This window comes from Botrytis deweyae, assembly GCF_014898535.1.
Source record: "Botrytis deweyae strain B1 chromosome Unknown BDEW_024, whole genome shotgun sequence".
Taxonomy (NCBI): Eukaryota; Fungi; Ascomycota; class Leotiomycetes; order Helotiales; family Sclerotiniaceae; genus Botrytis; species Botrytis deweyae.
In genome coordinates this window covers 530352-549565 of record NW_024066231.1, presented here as the reverse complement: position 1 = coordinate 549565, position 19214 = coordinate 530352, and the positions used below count along the sequence as shown (strand labels likewise).

The 19214-nt window shown below is 42.9% G+C and overlaps 7 protein-coding genes across 7 annotated transcripts; 1 reads left to right on the top strand and 6 right to left on the bottom strand.

Moving 5' to 3' along the window:
- Positions 1-905: 905 nt before the first annotated feature.
- On the bottom strand, positions 906-3721 carry EAE98_008911 (uncharacterized protein; the record flags this gene model as incomplete). The annotated part of the gene is made up of 2 exons (XM_038956534.1): positions 906-3284; positions 3359-3721. 2 exons carry the CDS (start codon positions 3719-3721, stop codon positions 906-908), a joined length of 2742 nt encoding a protein of 913 aa, XP_038807246.1.
- A 2481-nt stretch (positions 3722-6202) lies between these two features.
- Positions 6203-7576, top strand: EAE98_008910 (uncharacterized protein; the record flags this gene model as incomplete). Its single annotated transcript, XM_038956533.1, has 8 exons — positions 6203-6328; positions 6387-6415; positions 6466-6680; positions 6736-6769; positions 6824-6883; positions 6931-7006; positions 7057-7448; positions 7504-7576. 8 exons carry the CDS (start codon positions 6203-6205, stop codon positions 7541-7543), a joined length of 972 nt encoding a protein of 323 aa, XP_038807245.1. The 3' UTR covers positions 7544-7576.
- Positions 7577-8453: 877 nt separating this feature from the next.
- Positions 8454-9548, bottom strand: EAE98_008909 (uncharacterized protein; the record flags this gene model as incomplete). The annotated part of the gene is made up of 1 exon (XM_038956532.1): positions 8454-9548. The coding sequence occupies one exon, from the start codon at positions 9546-9548 to the stop codon at positions 8454-8456; it is 1095 nt and encodes a 364-aa protein (XP_038807244.1).
- Positions 9549-10402: 854 nt separating this feature from the next.
- Positions 10403-10882, bottom strand: EAE98_008908 (uncharacterized protein; the record flags this gene model as incomplete). The annotated part of the gene is made up of 1 exon (XM_038956531.1): positions 10403-10882. The coding sequence occupies one exon, from the start codon at positions 10880-10882 to the stop codon at positions 10403-10405; it is 480 nt and encodes a 159-aa protein (XP_038807243.1).
- A 317-nt stretch (positions 10883-11199) lies between these two features.
- EAE98_008907 (uncharacterized protein) lies at positions 11200-12760 on the bottom strand (the record flags this gene model as incomplete). The annotated part of the gene is made up of 4 exons (XM_038956530.1): positions 11200-12007; positions 12060-12145; positions 12204-12425; positions 12482-12760. The coding sequence occupies 4 exons, from the start codon at positions 12758-12760 to the stop codon at positions 11200-11202; spliced, it is 1395 nt and encodes a 464-aa protein (XP_038807242.1).
- A 1823-nt stretch (positions 12761-14583) lies between these two features.
- EAE98_008906 (uncharacterized protein) lies at positions 14584-15113 on the bottom strand (the record flags this gene model as incomplete). The annotated part of the gene is made up of 2 exons (XM_038956529.1): positions 14584-14762; positions 14834-15113. 2 exons carry the CDS (start codon positions 15111-15113, stop codon positions 14584-14586), a joined length of 459 nt encoding a protein of 152 aa, XP_038807241.1.
- A 716-nt stretch (positions 15114-15829) lies between these two features.
- Positions 15830-18715, bottom strand: EAE98_008905 (uncharacterized protein; the record flags this gene model as incomplete). The annotated part of the gene is made up of 1 exon (XM_038956528.1): positions 15830-18715. The coding sequence occupies one exon, from the start codon at positions 18713-18715 to the stop codon at positions 15830-15832; it is 2886 nt and encodes a 961-aa protein (XP_038807240.1).
- Positions 18716-19214: the final 499 nt, after the last annotated feature.

The window sequence follows — 19214 nt, the reverse complement described above, 5'->3', positions numbered from 1 at the left end:
TGGGCAGCTGTGCAGCAAGCTCCCATGACTCAACGGAACTTAACGGACTTGAAACTGTCTGCCGCGGGACAAACCAGGCGAAGTTTGCGGACGAAACTTTACTTAATCTTCCTCAAATATTAAACCAAACTACAAATAAGTAGCAGATCTACGTCTATATATGTTACTCTACGTCTATATATGTTACTCTACGTCTATATATGTTACTCTTTGTTCATCCGCCGTAACAAGCTCTTGTACATGTATAATCGTCAACTTGATGGTTGTCAACTCATGTGTGGATTTATATCTTGCCATCACGAGACGCTCGGTTAAAGAAGAGAAAATGAAGTCGATAGCTGTATGATCTCCTAATATCATTGTAATTTAATGTACTATAAACTGGATTTCACTAAACTTCAGAAGTGGTCTTGTTCAGGGGTAGTGGAGTTGTGAGAGAGTTTCTGATTGTGTTCGTCACAAGCACAACGGCTATAGAACAAGGTGAGCAATACAATTCAAGATGAAAAATTATTCCGAACCAGAAAACGTGATCTTCAAGTTCGAGCGAGCTCAAATTTTGTTCGCTAAATTTGAAGGAATAAACGAGAAGGTTATTAATGTGCGTGCTTTTAGAGCAAAGAAACATATTACGTAAGGTAGCGCCGAATTAGAAGAGGAAATCTGAATAACAGCCATGCCTGATATAATGTCGCTCAAGATTTTTAGCTTTCACTTTTGGCGGGTCGCGACTCTGTGCTCGGATTAGACCCTACTTTTCTATTTGAAGACGTGGCACTTTGAAATCACTTGATCGTTTCAGGCTCAAAATAAAGATTAAATATTGAATTCCGACCGACTCCTATTACTACATATGTATTCAATCCAAATCCTTGATAAAAATCACATGGCTCTGGCATCAATATCTATATTGAAGCTTCCGAAAATGCCCTTCTCAATCCGTCGATAACTTCTGCACTCTGATCGCCTGCCATATATCTCCTCTGCAGCTCTTGTCCTTTTTGGTTCAACTCACGTTTCAGTTGCAACGCCTCGGGAACGTCAAACGCTTTGATAGGTTCCTCTTTTACAATCTCTACAAGGAATTCTCGTGTAACTCGAGCGGCTATAAGCAATTGAGGTGTTTCTAGCTGTATAGATGTGTTGTCAAGTATATTGCGGCGTGCATTTTCCGACCAGAGTTCTATCCCGTAAGCCTCGCCCAGAATCTGCAATACCGTCAGAACATTCTCTTTCGGGTTTGCTTCAGCACAGTCGACAAGACCATTCTTGTTGTCTATCCCAAGTTCCTCGTTTAAAGCTTCCCGAATACGTAATAGTAACAGGCTGCATTGGCGTGTAAGCTTGATATACGGTATTTCGACTCTGGCAATGATCTGCGGTAACCAAATCCTCATCTCTGTAAGGATCTCAAGAGGGGTTCCCTGACGAGCCTTGGCTTTCTTGTTGTCATCGTTCTTGCGGCCATGCTTTTGAGCTTGTATGAGTAGAGTATCAGCAGCAACTGGGTTCTCGAGGTAGCTCATCAAGGCGCCAGAAAATTCGGTAGTCTTGAGCATGTTTTCTGTACCCTTCACAAAGTTGACGCCTAAGTTCTTTGCGCTTGAAGCTGAGCGACAATTTGGTGCAAATGCGCTAGCTGGAACACCCAACTTCATGATAAACCGACTGATTATTTGCTTATGCGTGGTAGGTAGGATGTCATTGAAGAGATGCTTCAATTGAGATTCGACTGCCCCATCCAATACGGCCCAGTTACTCTCAACAAGACCATCTTGTTTTAGCGCGTTGTAAAGATGTGCAACCGCAAAAAATGATGTAAACGTGTTGCAAAGATCAACACCTTCCTTTTCCATTCGGATGGCAATTCTAAGCCATTCGAGCCCACAGTAAGTCGGGTTATAGTTGTAGTAGAATGCTCGATCTTTTGAAGGCCAGATGGTTTCAGGCTGTAGCTGTTTGAACTCTCTAAAGAGAGGGTGATGCTCTGGAATGTTGTTCGCCGTGTCTCGCAAGTGCCTATGTTTTATGACAACGAAGGCGTTTTCCTTGACAGTTTGTTGAATCAACTGGGAAAGATTGATTGCTCGTTGCGTTATTTCCGGTGTGATCCAATCTCCATTCAGTTCTTTGAGACTATTCTGAAAACCATGCTCGGTTGAAGCGTCGAAGCGGATCCCTAAAGCCTTTGACGCAATAGATGCCTTTAGGCGCAAGCTTTCGTAAGACTTACCAGCGCCATCGCCCAGAATCTTCGAAATATCCATAAGAGCTCTAGCTCCAAATACGATAGAGACTCTAATATTGCCGGTTTTATTGGTGGACATCAGACCTTTCGTGAACTCATCTTCAAATGGTGATGAGATGATTCGTTCAGCGATACGTCTCTGCTCTTTTACTTCTTCGCTGAAGTGTATCTCATGATGATACTTCAGAAATGTCTTGTTCGTGACATCGAGTAAAATCTGAGAAAGCAATCGGTCCTCATTCTCCCAGTCATCAATGGCGGAGGCTGTGGCTGGCATAATGTGCCGACCCGTTTGTTCGTAGACCAAAGCATTTGCAGATAAAAGAGTGCTGATAGGTATGACACACTGTGCACCGTCACTTTGAGTGTGTCCGTATTGAAGATACTTGGATAGAATACGAAAGATGGAGTAGTACACAAACTCGTCGGAAGTAGATCTCTTCGACTTGTTGTCTTGTTGATCCAGCTTGTCTTTGGCGAAGTTGACTTCATGTAGGATTCCCGCAATCTTAACATAAGATGGAATAACACCGAAGAATTCTGGGTAGCTTGAGGTAAGCTCATCTTCAATCTGACGAGCAAGACTGAAAGCCAGGTTAGACACGAGAGAAGCAGTTATGGCGTCCAGCTCTTCCTTCATAACTAATTTCCATGTCTCTTTCAAGAACTCCTGTATGCGCTGTAAATCCTCGAAGAAGCAAAAGACGACAAATTCTAAGTCTATCTTATCCTCGATTTCCATCTCACATATGTTCAGATGTCTCTTTGCGTTAGGTTTAGATGCAGTGATGATGTCATCAACCGTGACATTGGGGGTTTCCGCACCAACATCTTCAACCTCCAGCATGCCATAGATGTTTGTGCTATGAGCTGTATTGCTGCCTCGTATTTGAGAATCAGAACTAGAGCCAGCATCTTTTTCTTTTCTAGTACAAGGCTCGAGTGTATCAAGTGCCTTCTCAAGTATTGAGATAAAATACGCATGTGTGCGGTTGGATTTATCGGTGTGCTGGTCCGTCTCGGTGTTACGAAACCACTGTGCGTTTAATTAGCATGACGCCATATTGAAGTTAGACATTCTTCGCTTGAAAGCGAGTAAGGTGTTCTTACATTGGCACAGCGTGTTCGTGCCCTTATCGCACGCTCCAAGGTGTTACGAATATTCTTTGGCATTTCCACGGGCGGCCGCTTGTGTTTTGCAATAATTTCTGCCTGCAGCAACATCTCTTTCGTCGAGATATACCTCAGGTTAGTTTGTTCAATTGTTGCCGAATTGGCTGCAGCTTTCTTTGCTTCTTTTCTTGCCTTCCCCTTGAGTCTAGTGCTTGGTTGCGCTAACTGCGGCTTGGGAGTTTCGTCAACATATCCCAGATTGTATCCACAAGTCTCTGCAGTATTCAACAACCATGTCGCAAATACATTGGTGTCTTCCTTGTAGCGGCGATAGCTTCCAGCTAGGTTACTGGGTAACATGATTGATCTGTGAGTATAAAGAGAATTATTGTTTTCAGACGTTTTGATGTGGAGCTGAAAGATGCTATCAGGCAGAGGTTGTTAATTGCATTATCTTAAACTTAATTAAAGGAAGTGGTCTGTACTAAGATCATTCGAACCCTACTGTAGACTCCATGCCTCGGAAATTGGTTGACATACACTGAGAGTATGTTAATGGTCAATAATGTTCACATACAAGCACAAGTGATTATAAACTATTCACTCCAATATAAAACAATATTCTTGTATTGCTTTGTATTTGGGACATCCTGTGAGTAAATAAGGATCATTCTTGAATTGGAGTAAAATGATAGATTGTTTTGGGTTCTTTATATACAAAAAGCTAATACTAATGAGATTAAGATATGATAGACTTGATTCAATAGGCAGCTAAAGGGGTCAGACAGTCGTATCTATACCTGTACCGATCAACAAAGCGAACTACTGATAATCCTGCAAACATTGGTTGATGCTATTCATGTTTTTGTAGCACACAAGTTGTATCTTGGCTCCCCTGGTGACAGGTCAAACGGTTTTTGAACAAACCTTGTTCTAAGCCAGATTCAAGAAAACTACTTGAGTCAACTCAAAAAGGCTCTCAATTGCTGGAAAGTTGTTCTTTTGACAAGCCGCTAGATTCTAATTTATCAGCACGAAGTAACCATCACGCTTACCAATCTCAAAAGAATCAAACAGAAAAGTAGTGATAAATTATTGGTAGAAATGTTAAGTGTTGAACGCAAAAATCAAAAGATTGGGATGTGCAAAACAAAATCGACCCCTGAAAGTGTTTTCACATGGAGTCAATTAAGTGAAGACTCATCGGATCCAATCGAGAGGATAAACCCCTAGACTTTGCATCTCGAGTGTGTTCGAACCACGCGGGTGTATTGTAGTCATCATACCAGCTCGTCCATGCATCGCATTCATCCTCCAAGCATGGCATTATTCCAACCTTTCTGGCCATGCTCTGTAGCTGACCGAAGTTCTCAACATTTGAACTGCACTCCTAGAAGATGCGTGCCAAGCCTAGAACGGTAAAGGATTGGCCCTGAGTGATGAGAGAGGAAACCTATTGAGAGGATCAAAGGATTGTATTGAGCAGAGAATCTGGATCACTAACAATATGACACTGAAGAAGCCAGGTTCTAGAGTCGATGATGCAAAAGCTAATCACCACATATCATTTTTGGGGGAGCATCGCAGCGCATGTCTGGGTGCTCATACAACGGCTGGGGCAGAGGTGTGTTATGGCAGTTTGATGAATTTCCACAAGCTTCCATGCCACCATACAGAGCAATGTCGATGAGACATCACGAAGAAAGCTAGCGGAAATTCCCATCGATATACCAGAAAATCAACATGATTTGAGACTTCTCAAAACATAAATTCTTGAAGTGATGCGAGCTACCAGGAAGGCCAAAAACACCAACTTCGATTACATAAGCAACAAGGTCGGTGAATTTATCATCGGAGAACTTTGCCGATAGATAGACGAGAAACACCCCTTCACAGCCGCAACATGAAATTTCCTCGTCCCGTAGATAGTAACGAGATTGGTAAACCCCCAATTCCATTTAGTCTCCCGCCGCACGGTTTTGAAATTCATGGACGGAAGCAGGAGTTATAAGCGCACTGCAGAAAGGTCAATCACGCATGTAAATTGCATGTGATATGTCAAATTTTCATCCACAGTCTTCCTTACTCTTCATACCTAGGTACTCATCATAATGGTGAGGTCAGATGAGTTTGATATTCACCACAGAAAGATTTAAGGGGACCGGAATCATGAAATTCATTTCCATTCTGAGATTATGACGTTGCAAAACTTTCTAGTAGTCATTTCCCAAATCAAACCAGAACGCGGAGGGACTGTTGTGCGAACTGAAGTGGAATATTGGTGCGATCTAATTTCCACATGGAATTGAGAGCTTGAAGTTTTCATGTTCTTCCGGGAAAAGAAATTGGTAATTCGATTAAGACAGTATCATTTCCACACATGAAGAAGCTTGCGCACCACCACTTCAGGCCCTCATTAGTAAAGTCTGAACATCTGACCAGTGTCATCTCAATTGATTACCGTGAGATGAGGTCTCTTTGCGTTGGAAATTGGGGTTTATATTTGAGGTGTAACAATCTTGGGCCTAGGGCTAAAGGATCAATTGCACTCATCATAAAAACCCAGGCAGTGAATGCGTTCACTGACTTCCCCTCATATTTCTGAGAAATCGGAGATGATCTGAGAGATTGCATATCAAATTCAATACTGCCTACCTAGGTACATCATCAAGATATATACTTGTGGTGGTGCCACTACTCCTGTGGAATGCTACTCAAAGTTATTGTGAATTCGTGACACGAACTTGCTGCTAGGAATCAGTTCAATTTGAAAATCACATCCTCGAATTCTGTGGAAGTTGCTTATATTTTATTCCACTGGGTTGTTATAGATCCTTGACTATGATCTTAACTCGCCTGTTCTTCTCAATCTGTTGGGTGTTGTTCGTAGGTGTCAGAGCAGATCCCTACCATCTGGACTCTACATATGAAGGAGCAACCTTCCTTAGTGGATGGCAATTTTTCACTGTAAGAACTTGTGGTATCTTCTACTCTAATAATCATCTTTCTTGCTAAAATCTTATAGGATCCAGATCCCACTCATGGTTACGTTACGTTAGTCAGTCATCCTTTTCATACTGAGCACTACTAACCGCCCCTCCCAGATATGTCGATGAAGGTGCTGCGAGGGCAAGTCAACTCATCAATACAGATGCTCATGGACCAGTATATATCGGAGTCGATCATACTACTGTTTTAGATCCTGCTGGTCCAGGACGCAAAAGTGTACGCATAGTGAGTCAGAAATCATGGACACATGGATTGTTTATTGCAGATATTTTGCACATGCCTGGTGGAGCTTGCGGTACATGGCCAGCTTGTAAGTTTCAAAGAACCGGTGTGAATAAAGTAGCTATTGACGACCCACAAAATAGTTTGGTTGGTTGGCCCAGACTGGCCGAATAACGGGTATGTTTGTTTCCAAAATCAAACCTTTGGAGAAGTGTCTAACTTGCCATCAAGAGAAATCGATATCATCGAAGGCGTCAACCAACAGATTGACAACATAATGACTCTCCATACGTAAGCAAATTGCCTTTTCAATGTTTTCGGCCCGCTAATAATGAAAGCTCGGCGGATTGTACCATGCCAATCAAAGACAACACACAGCTAGGTACGATGAATAGCAATCAATGTGATGGCAATGTAAGACATTCTCTTCTATTCGCAGTGCACAATACTCATAACATCACTAGTTGAACAACTATGCCGGCTGCGGCTCAACAGCTCAAGGCGGAGCGTCTACCTATGGCAAATCTTTCAACTCCAATGGTGGCGGCATCTACGCCACGGAATGGACCTCAGATTATATCAAGATTTGGTTCTTTCCCCGCAATGCCATTCCGGTGGATATCAAAGAAGGAAAACCAGAACCCAGCTCCTGGCCAAAACCTCAAGCAATTTTCCAAGGTTCTTCTTCCTGTGACATTGAAAAGCATTTCGCGAAACAGAGTTTAGTATTTGATACTACCTTCTGTGGAGAGTTTGCAGGAGGCGTTTGGGGAAAGGATGGTGGAATCTGCAGCCAAGGAGGAAAATTGACTTGCGAACAATTTGTGGCGGCAAATCCAGATTCCTTCAAAGATGCGTGAGTTTTATGTTGGATTGTAATGTGGATCAACGCTGACATGAAAATATGATAGGTACTGGCTGATTGATTCCGTCAAGGTTTATCAACTATGAAAGCATCCAATGGATCTACGCATGCCGGAAAGAACAAGTACAGATACACTTATTAGAGCTTGAAGTTCAAAGCCTTTGCAGAGGGGAAAAATGTCTGGTTTCACCACGAGCTCCACTAGTAAAGCTTCTACGCTTTGTTAATTAAATAGCTCAAAATACTAGACTGTTTATCCATCTCATCTAACACTGCAACAAGCATCCAATGCAATGCAGTATCCAGGGCTTCATCAATTATTCAAAGTTTTAGCACCTTCATTACCCTAAATTCTTTGAATTTCTCCGTTTAAATGTGTCCAAAGTTTCAAATACCTTCAGTAGAATGCGGAGCGATATTATACACAGTGATTCCTCGGTCCCGTTTAAGAATCGAACAGTTTCGTCTAAGTCAACCATGTTTTTACACTTTATCCCACCAAGAGCCCGAAAACTCATTAAATTGCGTTATCGACCCATTTCGATCTTGTCTCTGATTTCATAAATTTGTTGCTACAAAATACAAGGACGGATGATTTCTAAGTCTCTCCGATCAGCTATCTAACACGAGGAGGCCGTGCGAGGCATAGATGCGAAGATGAGGTTCTTACGTTAGTTATTAATCTCCATATCCATTAAATATCACAGAATATTAATCAATCTCATAATGGGCTTTCAGTCCTTGTTTTACTTCGTAGTGTCATCGTGTATGATGTTTGCTATGAACAGAACATTCTCGTCAGAGTTTGGAATCATGCCAGTGACACACATTCACTGATATACATTTACAAGACCCATCACCATAATGATTCCTGAATCGGATATGACATGAAAATGATAATCACATACACAATGTTCATGATCTATTGATAGTTTCAATTTTTACTCGTATCTACCGATACGATTCTAAGCCCTGCATTATCTTCAATGTTGCATCTCAATTCAAATCACTATGCCAGCGAATTTTCACTGGATTAGTAGGCGTCCATTCACGACTCTTCACACACAACCAAGTCCCAATTCTCTGTTCGTAATCTGTCTGTTGGTGATAGATTCGATGCCAGCCGACATATAAGACCCAACCACGTTCCTCAAGTCTCTCCATAATCCTGAGCATCATCGTCTTTTTCTTTTCAGGGCCTCCAGAGCGGAGAAAGCAGCCCTTGACGGAGAATTGGTGCCAATTTTTCGCAGAATCACCATGCTCCTTCTTGCGCCTTGAAATAAGATTCATTTCTTGCAAGGTAAGGCGGATGGTGTCAATGAGTTCGTCTGCTCCACCCAAAATGCTTAAATGATCTCTCAGAGACCACTTCCCAGCATGCGCGTACGTCAAAGCAAGCCAGTAACATTTTGGGAGGGGCTTTGCACATTTTCGAAAATTCAAGTTGTCGTATGGATTTAAAATTGATGCAACAGGTTGTACTTTCCAACCCTCGGAAGCCAAGTACGCAACCATGTTGCGTGTCATTCGAGTCACCACATACGTATTTCCGCTACCAAATGGTCTCTTCTTGAGTTTGAAATAATAACCATTATCGGATTTCGAGCATGGACCTTCTTTTCGGATACCATACTCCCAACCCTTTTCTAAGAGTGTTCGAATGCCGTCCTTGATTCTTTCAGGAAAATTTTTGATTTTGACCCAATTGGCATCATCGAACTTGAAAGAGGCATGCATGGCGGGACTCTTGAGATATTCAGTCTCTATACGATAACTGGAGCTTTTCATAATTTTTCTTCCAGCGCTTTGAGTACAACTCCGCCGAGGTTCGGTGGTTGAGTCCCCCCCTTTAGCAATTTCTTTCCTGGATTCTCGATGGCAAGGCTGTACCGGCTTGGTACGGGAGTCCTCGTCGATATTCGTTGCCTGATCAGAGTCGCTTAAATCTTCTGATCCTGCGTTTGGACATGAACTTTCAGTTGATATGGAGTCTAAAGATGCAGGTCGAACAGGTGGAATGACTGTTGATGACACATAAGCCCTAGACGGTGGAAGTGAGTAGGGTTTTGGAGGTATGTAGGTAGCCATATCTCTGTGCTGATATTTTTATCCAAAAGTCTTTGAGAATTCGATCAAGTAGCGTCACCGACAATGGCGAACAGTCAAGCTTCTCAACTAATTGTTGTTTAATGACAGGTTCGTGACTGAAGCTGGATACCTTCCAGATAATAGGGAGTTTTGATTTGAGCAAGACGGAAAGGTCAAACCACGACTTGAAGTAAAAAATATGAGAATGAATGAGTGAGTAGAGGCTATATCCGCGTGTAGGTAATAGAAAATAAGGATTGATGAGGTGAATGATGTTGACCAAAATGATGTGAAAGGAAAAGTGTTTTATCTAAGAAGAAATAATCCTGCATAGACTACAAATAGGAAGGAGTTACATTGGATGTTCTTGTCGCGAATTTTCACACCGACAATGAACTTGCTACTTCCCAAATCGTAGATTTCAAGAATGGTATTGAAGATCTAGCGTGGGTAATATGGCTTCAAGTAACAATACCATGGGCAGGAACCTTCGGGAATTAGGCTAGAAATTCAAGAAACTGAGATGATCAATCATTTTTAAAAGTTCATAAATTTTCTGCCATACCTGCATAACGATGAATGCCCCCAATTAAGATTTTTGCATTTCTTCCTGCACTCCCGACCAAGCTTAAGTGATCTTCAGACAATACCTAAGCAGTATTATGAGAAGAACTTTTTAGTCAAAATATCCGAGTACCTTGAACCTTCCTTACAATGACTTCCCCAATGAGATGGCTGGGATGACAACGAGAACTGAGTTTAACCCTTTCAATTGAAATCGCATATTGAAATCGTCTTCAACAAGAAACCTTACCATCCCATCCCCTGTCTCAACAATACCCTCACAAACTTGATCATTCACTATGAGAGCCATAAGGTCTTGGAGTCCTCGGTCGAAATTCCGGAGCAATATCTCCCGAACCTTCCTCTTCCTGTGTCGCACTCTTCTCTTCGACATGGCCTACCCAAACTGGCCTGTTATCCTGTGTTGCTCCTCCCTCTGAGGCTCGGGTTCCTTCATGTCTCACCTCCTCCCATGATCCATCACTATTATTATCCTCAGCCTCGCGTACGCCGCCTTGAGATTTCGTGGGCGGGCCTTCAACAGGACTGACAGCTTCTGCAACCCCATCACTAGAACTACCAGTTTCGACTTTCATGCTGTCGGGTGTAGAGATAGCACTGTCTCGATGGTCAGTGGGGAGCTTGAGTCGGTGAACGTCAGGCTGTGAAGGCTTGGCATTTTCGGTTGAGATAGGATTAACTGGTTCGGTCTCTCCTTTGAACTCTCGGGAGATTGTGGGTACTGGCGTACTATCTGAATCTGAAGACATTTTATTTTGGGTTTGAAATGGTGTTTTGATTTTTTATTGTATTTGTTGATTAATGAGAAGCTGTTATGGTAGAAGTAAATTTGTGAAGACAAAGAAATGCAGCGATGGCTTGGTGAGGGGCTATGACGAAATCCAAATCAGGATCAGAACAAAGAAACTGTACCTCGGACTCCCGTCACGCGACTAAAGCCAAGAGATATATTAATTGGTCAATTTCCTATGTATTCAAAACAACCTCGATTGGTTTTGCTCATATGTAAGTATTCAGTAGTCCCGATAAAAGCCACAACTACACCACCGATATTCTTCTTCCTCGTCTAACTGACATTAAATTCAAAGGCATACGCAGTGCTCGTATCCACTTGATAAATAGGAAAAGTCACACTATTCCCCGAGTAAGTATGAGCCACAGTACCAAGATCGTTCAGCGCTGTAACGGAACCAAATGGGCCACCAGTATTTGGGAATCCCCAAGTCTGGATGTTCAGAGTACCAGATGTTGGTAATCCAACAGAGGATAAACTGTTCACCGTGATTTGCCAAGTTCCGGTTGTAATGCGTACTCCGCACAAAATCTTTACTTTGGTCGATCCAATAGTAGCATAAGTGTCCAATTTACCATCTGCTGACGCTGAGGTTCCAACGCGATGCCCGGTCATATTGAGGTTGTAGTACTTGTAAACCTGCCATTCTCCATTTGGCCAGTAACCCGTAGCAGTCGGAGAATAAGCTGAGGTTCCAGCATTTGGTTTACCGAGAAGACCAGCCAAGAAATCGTGAAGTGACCTCCCACTGAGCCAATTCCCTCTTAGTCCAATAGCGTTGTATCTCTCCAATTGCGAAATCCACCAAGCAGTCCCGGAAGGAACTTGCTCGGCATTGGTTCCATACTCATCAATATTAACAGTCTTTTGAGGGAGGCCGTAAGTTTTAAGGATTTGCTGAAGCCCTGAATAAGATGTTCCCATGTTTGCACTACCACCACCTTCCATGTGCCAGACCCATTGATCTGGAACGCTGTTGTTTGTCTTTACAAATGAAGCAAAGCCAGTCCACCAAGTATTGCTGAGGGATGGAGCATTTGCATAGGCGGGACCAATGAGAAGAACACCTGGAAATGCCGCTCTAAAATATTGATTTAGTACATAATTCTACACAGAATCTTTCCACTATTTACCTCAACCTATAATAAGTTCGACCCCACATTTGGTAGTACTGGGCTTGACTTCTGTTCCAGAACACGGTGAGATCCGGCTCATTCCACTTTGTAGAGTCAGTTAATAAGCTTGAGACGGCGATGGCTCAACGCAGCTTGACTTACAATGTCAATTGAAAGACCAGCTGTGGCACCATTTGCGTTGATGTCAGAGATCAATTGAGTCAAATAGGCATCCCATGAAGCCCAGTTTCCATTATCTCCGGGGTAAAGAGCACTTGAGTTTTGAGTTCCGTCTGCACCCCACAAATCGTGGATGAGGAATATAAATTTACCACCATGTGCTCGAGTGGATCGGTAGTTTGACAAAGCTGACGCGAATCGAACCTAGGACTGTTCAGCAATTTGTACACACTTGCTTGGCAACAAGAAATTCAACGGACCTTATACTCAGACAATCCCCATATCCAACCCCGTCCTGGTGACGGAACCTGGGCACCACCCGCTCGTGCATAGTTAAATCCCATATCAGAATAGAAAGAGGTGGGAATCTGTCCCTGAGTGTCTGGAATGCCATAGAGAATGCCCGAAGCAAGGTGTCCGGTAGAACCAGTATCGTTGTTCAGATTAACAGTAGAAGTTCCCAGGATAGTTTGTCTTTGCAGTATATTTGAGCCATTTGCAATGGCTGCCAAAAACAAAGACAGTATTCCGTACTTCATGATGAGAATCAAACAAGATGGTGTACCTCTGATGCTCTTTTCTTGCTTGTTGCTTTGGCATCTTGCCTTCCTTTATATAGAATTTCTCGGTAATATGGGAGTTAGGGACTCCATGAAGAATTTGGCTGCCGATCTCCCCAATCTCGCCATTAAGGTTAAATGACAACCCCGCCATGCAATATCTCCACATCTGTTTCCCCAGAATATTCTTTACCCAATGAGTTAACGGATGATCTAATTTCCTTCGAATAGCCGTGGGAAGTGAAGATTCCATCCACAAATAGTTTACCGATGCAAGAAGATTATTCGAGCGGTTCCATGGCAAAACCTTTCTTGTTCTGCGTGAGCTGCAGGCCTGTCCCCGCTTTAACACACGATTTGATAGTGCTCCGGGGTTACGCCCACCGGAGCTGTCCACATTATCATCCCGTAGTTCCCACACCTGACACTTAAATATCTAACGCTAGGTTGAGTACCGGTAGATACTAGCGCCAACTAGTTAAGACCGAACCAACAAATACGAACTTCGGCAATGGTGACATTAATGTGCCTCTACGTAAGCGAAAAAACAGGCGGAAATTGAGTACCTTTCAAAGGACTTTTTTAATAGATTATAAATTCATTTCAAATTAAATATTGAAATTTGAAAAAAGCAAAAGAAAATTTAAGTCTTCTTTGTATTGATTCTAAATGGTTTTATGATTTAATATTATATTCAAAAGAGATCTTAGTTGTTGAAGGTCTTTCGAATGGTGGTCAATTTCCGCCTGTTTTTTTGCTTACGTAGAGTGTGCTATCGTATCTGCAAAACACCTGGCTTGAAAGATTGAGGTATTTCACCCATCCGTGTATAATCTCGAAAATCTTATGATTATTACTCCTCCAACTCTTGTTTGTTGCGATTCCGCCAATACACTTGTTTTATTGAGTGGTCGTTCATCAAGCAGGCCAATTTTGGTGAGAAACAACAACAAATTGTTGACTCTCGAAATGTTGAAGTAACTTGCAGAGGCCCTCTTGAATTGGTCAATTGTGGACATATGGACACCGGCCATGAGGAATGCCAATGTGAAATTCAACTTGAGCAAAAAGAAGAGATACCTCTTCGTTGTTTATACCGAATTTGGAATTTTACAGAAGCTGAAGGAGCGACAATTTTGCTTGTCAGATCAACCTCTTGTTTGCGTGCTTAGTCAGTCACATTTACCTCATTCAATGCTGTTTCAGATTATTATGTTCTGAAAATTCTATGCATAGTCCAATAGGCAGAGTATTGGCTGATTCTTGCAACGTAAATCTGAATCTAGAATAGATGTTCAATCTAAATTTCACATCCCTATTGATTTGTGGAATGATTGTCTGGCGGAGGTTTTGGGCACATGAAACACAAGAACTTTGAAAACTGATTGATCAGGAATCTCATATTGGACTTTGCAACTTTCTCAGATAGTATCTCTTTCAAGAATACTTGTTATAATAGGCCAGAATTTGCTGTCAGAGCTGTGCTTCTGTGTCTTGTGTTCATTCGGAAGCACTTTCTGTCAGCCAAGATCCCCCACACTCCATCACCATGTCTCCCAACTCCAGTCACGCAGCCTTATACGCCACCCGGCCATTTCATTACATCCTCTTTCTATCCACTGGCACTAGTTCCCTGAGCACTCTCCGCCGTGGGCATCTTACACCACCGCTTGTGTCTCGTCTTCCAATCCACTTTTTGACATTCTCCACTGCAATACCATGTACACCTGCATCTGGCACAGTTCTTGAGTTCATCCTGCTTTGACTCGACGTTCATGCTACTGAGTGGACACTTATTACAGCTAATTAGCTTGGTCCTGATTTTCGGGAGAGTCAGAAAAAACACTTGCCTTGAAGTTCGAACAAATCATGTTCTCCGGATTTCTTTCTCGGACCTCTCTCGCCTTCACGACATCGCCCTTGATTTCCCATAACTGGCCAAGGTTATCACGAGTGCAAGCCGCGTCAAAATCATCAATGACTATTGTGCACCTCTCATCAGCATTTTTTCTTCATATCCTGCGATACTCAATCCAGATGAAAGTAACATACCACTCCTAACCCTATCAGCATCCTCCAACATCTTCTGTGCATCATCCAATTTGCCCTCCATCTTCAAATATAATTCGCCCAACGCATTTTTCGCAAGAGCAGTCTGGATTGAATCCTCGCCGGTAGCTTCGATTTTCCTCGCGAGGGATCTCAAAAATAAATTCTCTGCGCCGGCAAAATCACCACGCGCTTCAAGCTGATTGGCTTGGTTGTTCCACTGTGCTGCTTCCATGATTTTCATTGCCTTGTTGGCGTCGCCGCCGAACGCGAAGGCAGACATCTTGATTCTTGGTATGTGTTGTATGTTTCGTTACTTGTGGTGATGAGAAATGAAAGGTTTGAAGGTCTTGTTGAATTTTATATGAAATTAAAAGTGAGCGGACAGAAAATTACTTGTGCGGAATTGGGCTTGAGTGAATCTTGTGCAGCGCAATCAATTTGATCTTATGAAATTGGGAAGCGCGTGAGGAGCAGAGAGATATCTCGCGTGAGACCTAAATAAAGTGTTTGGGTACCACGAAAGTCTTAATTGAAAGAGGGGTAATTAAAGGGCATGACTTCTGTATAAAACGCAAAATAAATAGCACAGATAAGTTTTATTCATACATACATACATACAAATAAGCAAATCATCATTGTGGAAGAGAAAAGAAGGAACTATGGCATCATCAGACATGGAACTTTTCCCTCCTGTGGAAACAATTTGAACTTATAAACACAAGATAATTCACACAAGACCAGAACCTTTCCACAATACTTGGAAAGCGAGCAAACTTCATCTTAATATCGCAAGACTTCATTTGTAGGAAAAGAGAGAACCAGAAGGTGGCTACAAAGCTCAAACGATGTAAATGCTTTTAAGAAACCCACGTATTTCATCAATTTTTGGCTATGTTGCGAAGAATTTAGTATCCAGTTCCAAATGCATATCCATGTTCATCTGACGTCCCAATCAAAATCACCAACACCGATTCCATGCCTTTCTTATACTCCATATCACAAAGATCCCGTGAGCCTCAAATCCCTCGAACTAGCACCCACCCTGATCGTAAAACTTCCCTCTGTGGGCATGACCCAATTCTGCCTGACTACATCCCAATAACTTAAATCCCTTCTCGTCAGCTCAAATTTAACTGTTGTCGTCTCATCCTTTGCAAGTTCAACTTTCTCGAATCCTCTCAAGACCCTGATTGGAAAGTCGATGTTGGCAGCTTCACCACTAATTTTGTCATATTCGAGGTATAACTGCGCTACTTCTTTTCCTGTCACACTCCCAGTATTCTTGAGGTCGACCGATACAGTGGCGTAAACATTCCAGAGATCAGGATTGCCGCCTTCATCTCCACCAGCTGGTGATGGGGTCTGTTCGGTGTCATAACCCTCTGGATATGGGTATTTGCCCTCCTTGATATCCGAGACCTTTTCAATATATGGATAAATAAATTTGGAGAGCTTCCTGATATTTGAAGGGAACAGGGCTTCACTAGCGTCTGGAATCTTTTCATCGAAAGTAGGTGGAAGAATTCCGTCTGGGCGAGTGGCTGGGAAAGATGATTTGGGTAAAATAGCATCGACCTTGAGGTTTGTATATTCAAAAGTGGTGTATGATAGTCCGAAGCCAAACTCAAATGTAGGTTCCAAGCTGTATTTGTCGAAGTGGCGATAATCAATGTACAATCCTTCTGTAAAATTTTGCTGTGGGACAACAGCATTTGGATAGTACAAAACTTGACCACCAGGACCATAATCTTGCAAAGATTTTCCAATGGTATAAGGTAGCTTACCACTTGGGTTTACGTTGCCGAGTAAGATATCAGCAATTGCATTTCCACTTTCCTGTCCAGGAAGATTTGCCATTATCACTGCTTTGACTCCTGGCAGATCTATCCACTCATCCATAACAACTGGTCCGACGGCATGTACTACTACAATCGTGTTACCTTTCCCTCCTCCGCACCCTTCAGCGACTTGTTTCACAAGTTTCTCGCCTCCATGCTGTAGGTTCAAGTCATTGCGGTCGCCACGAATGCCTTCATAACTAATATATCCTTCTCCGCCATCAGAATTGACAAATACGATGCAAATATCTTGGTCTTTGATAATTGCTGGAGCCTTCTTCAATGGGGGAGAATTTGTGGGAAAGACAGTAATGTAGACATGTTCCGGGTTGAACGATTTCTTGATACCTGAGATTGGAGAAATCAAGTAAGGAAAGTCAACGGCGCCAGACCCCCATCCAGATCCTAATGTACCTTTGTTGCAACCTCTATCTGGGCACACATTTGGACCTTCACCTTCACTTGCATCCTCGCCGAAGATCCCTATTCTGTATACGAGTTCATGCTTTTCTGGTGAGCTCCAACCATTCCTATCTAAAGGTAGTAAATTGTCCTCGTTCTTCAATAGCACAGTTCCCTCAGTGGCTACTTGACGTGCTATGATAGAATGCGCTTCATCGCCTGTACCTTGAACATCGATAAATTTGTTGACAACTTTCTTGTCCTTATCATCAGCGCTTCCAGCATTGATGTATCCTTTCTCTTCATTAGTCCATGAGGAAAAGTTGGGACCTTCACCATCAAATTTTGATTTATCATCTTGTCCCAGCTGATACCAAGCAGCTACAATTCTGGTCACCATGTCATTGAGTCTCGAGACAGGCAATGACCCATTTAGAACTGATTTACTCAGCTCGGGGCCCCATAAAGATTTTCCATCAACCCAGACAAGGCCGTCTCCTGGCATGGTCATATCAAGTCCAGCAAGTGCACTTGCTACACCAGATCTTTGCGCAAGCCAATCGGATTGAACAAAGCCTTGAAATCCAAGTTCATCTTTCAGAATTCCGTTAAGCAGCTTCGAATTTCCACACGAGTATGAGTTGTTCACCATTTGGTAACTGCACATAACGCTGGCCACTCCAGCTTTTACAGCATCTCCGAAAGGCCACCCATACAGCTCATGCAGAGATCGATCGTCAATGTTAGATGACATGGCATTTGGTAATCCCCACTCATAACTTTGTCTGAAGTGTTCTTGCTCATTCCCAACGAAATGCTTAATCGTAGCAATAACGCCTTCTTCTTGAATGCCTTTGATGGTTTGAGCTGCGGCAATACCTTGAAGATATGGATCTGTGCCGAATCCTTCCCAGTTCCGCCCGCCTGCGGGCATTCGACCTATTGGTCCAACACAGGGTCCTAAGAGCACATTAACTCCCTTCAATCTGGCTTCTTGGCCATGTGCCTTGCCCCGCTTGTACATCAATTCCTTGTTGAATGTCGCTCCAACAGTGATACCTGCTGGGAAGGCCGTCGCATTATCGGCAAATCGTAGCCCCAAGGGTCCGTCTTGCAAGGCGAGACCAGGAAAACCTACATTCAATGCAGGACCAGTATTGCCAACTGCAAGCCCCATCTGCCATCCGGTACCCGTGGTAATATTCACCTTTTCCGGCAACGTCATTTTTTCAACCAAGGCGGCGGCCTTCTTATAACTCTCGCTCCATTGTGATACTGTGCCTCCGGGTGGTGTTGGGTACCATGGCGGCGACTGTCCAGTTGCAGGTGTTTTCTTGTATAACCAGAACCCTCCTCCAGCAAGAACCGACCAAAACACTACTCCAACGAGAATTGTTATTATAAGACATTTCGACCGTCGAGCCAAAGTACGTCGTAGATTACTCAATTGAGTGCTGGTATGATATGCGGGCACTGAAACGTGAGGGTGATTCGGATTGAGATAATCCGTGGCGTCGATATCAGATTCCTCTGAATTTCGATAGGCATCTTCGAATGATTTCCGAATTGGCGTTTGTCCATTATCGTCATAATCTCGCAGAAGTCCTTCGCGGCTCTGATTCTCTTCTTTATTGCGATTCATTTTGGATCGGTATTCAAATTGAAGTTGATCCCGCTTCGTTGTACCTGATGATATGCCAACTGTGCGTCTCAGCTCAAAGACTGTGGAATCATTCAAAGCTACAAGGGAAGAAAAAGAATCACAGATTCATTAATTGAGGAGATATACCATGAGATATAGAGATGAAAACACATAAAAACTGAACCAAGGCGACCTACATAAGATGGGGTCAATGGATGTTTGGCAGAAGCAAATCTCGTGTTTGCTTTGGACCAATGTTGTTGGGTGCTCTCAGACGGGAGCGTGGGTAGCTTCCCCGGTTACAAATAATGTAGTGAGCTGACTCGAAATCTACCAACAATTGAAGCAACATTAAAACAAGCGCGGATTTCTCTTTCGCGCCTCCATAAATTAGGTCAAGAGTCACACATCCAGTGAGTCAACCAGCGAATACAGTTGTCAATTGCGGATGTTTTATTTAAAAATTTGAGTGAGGTCATGATGAAAGGAGAAATTCGGG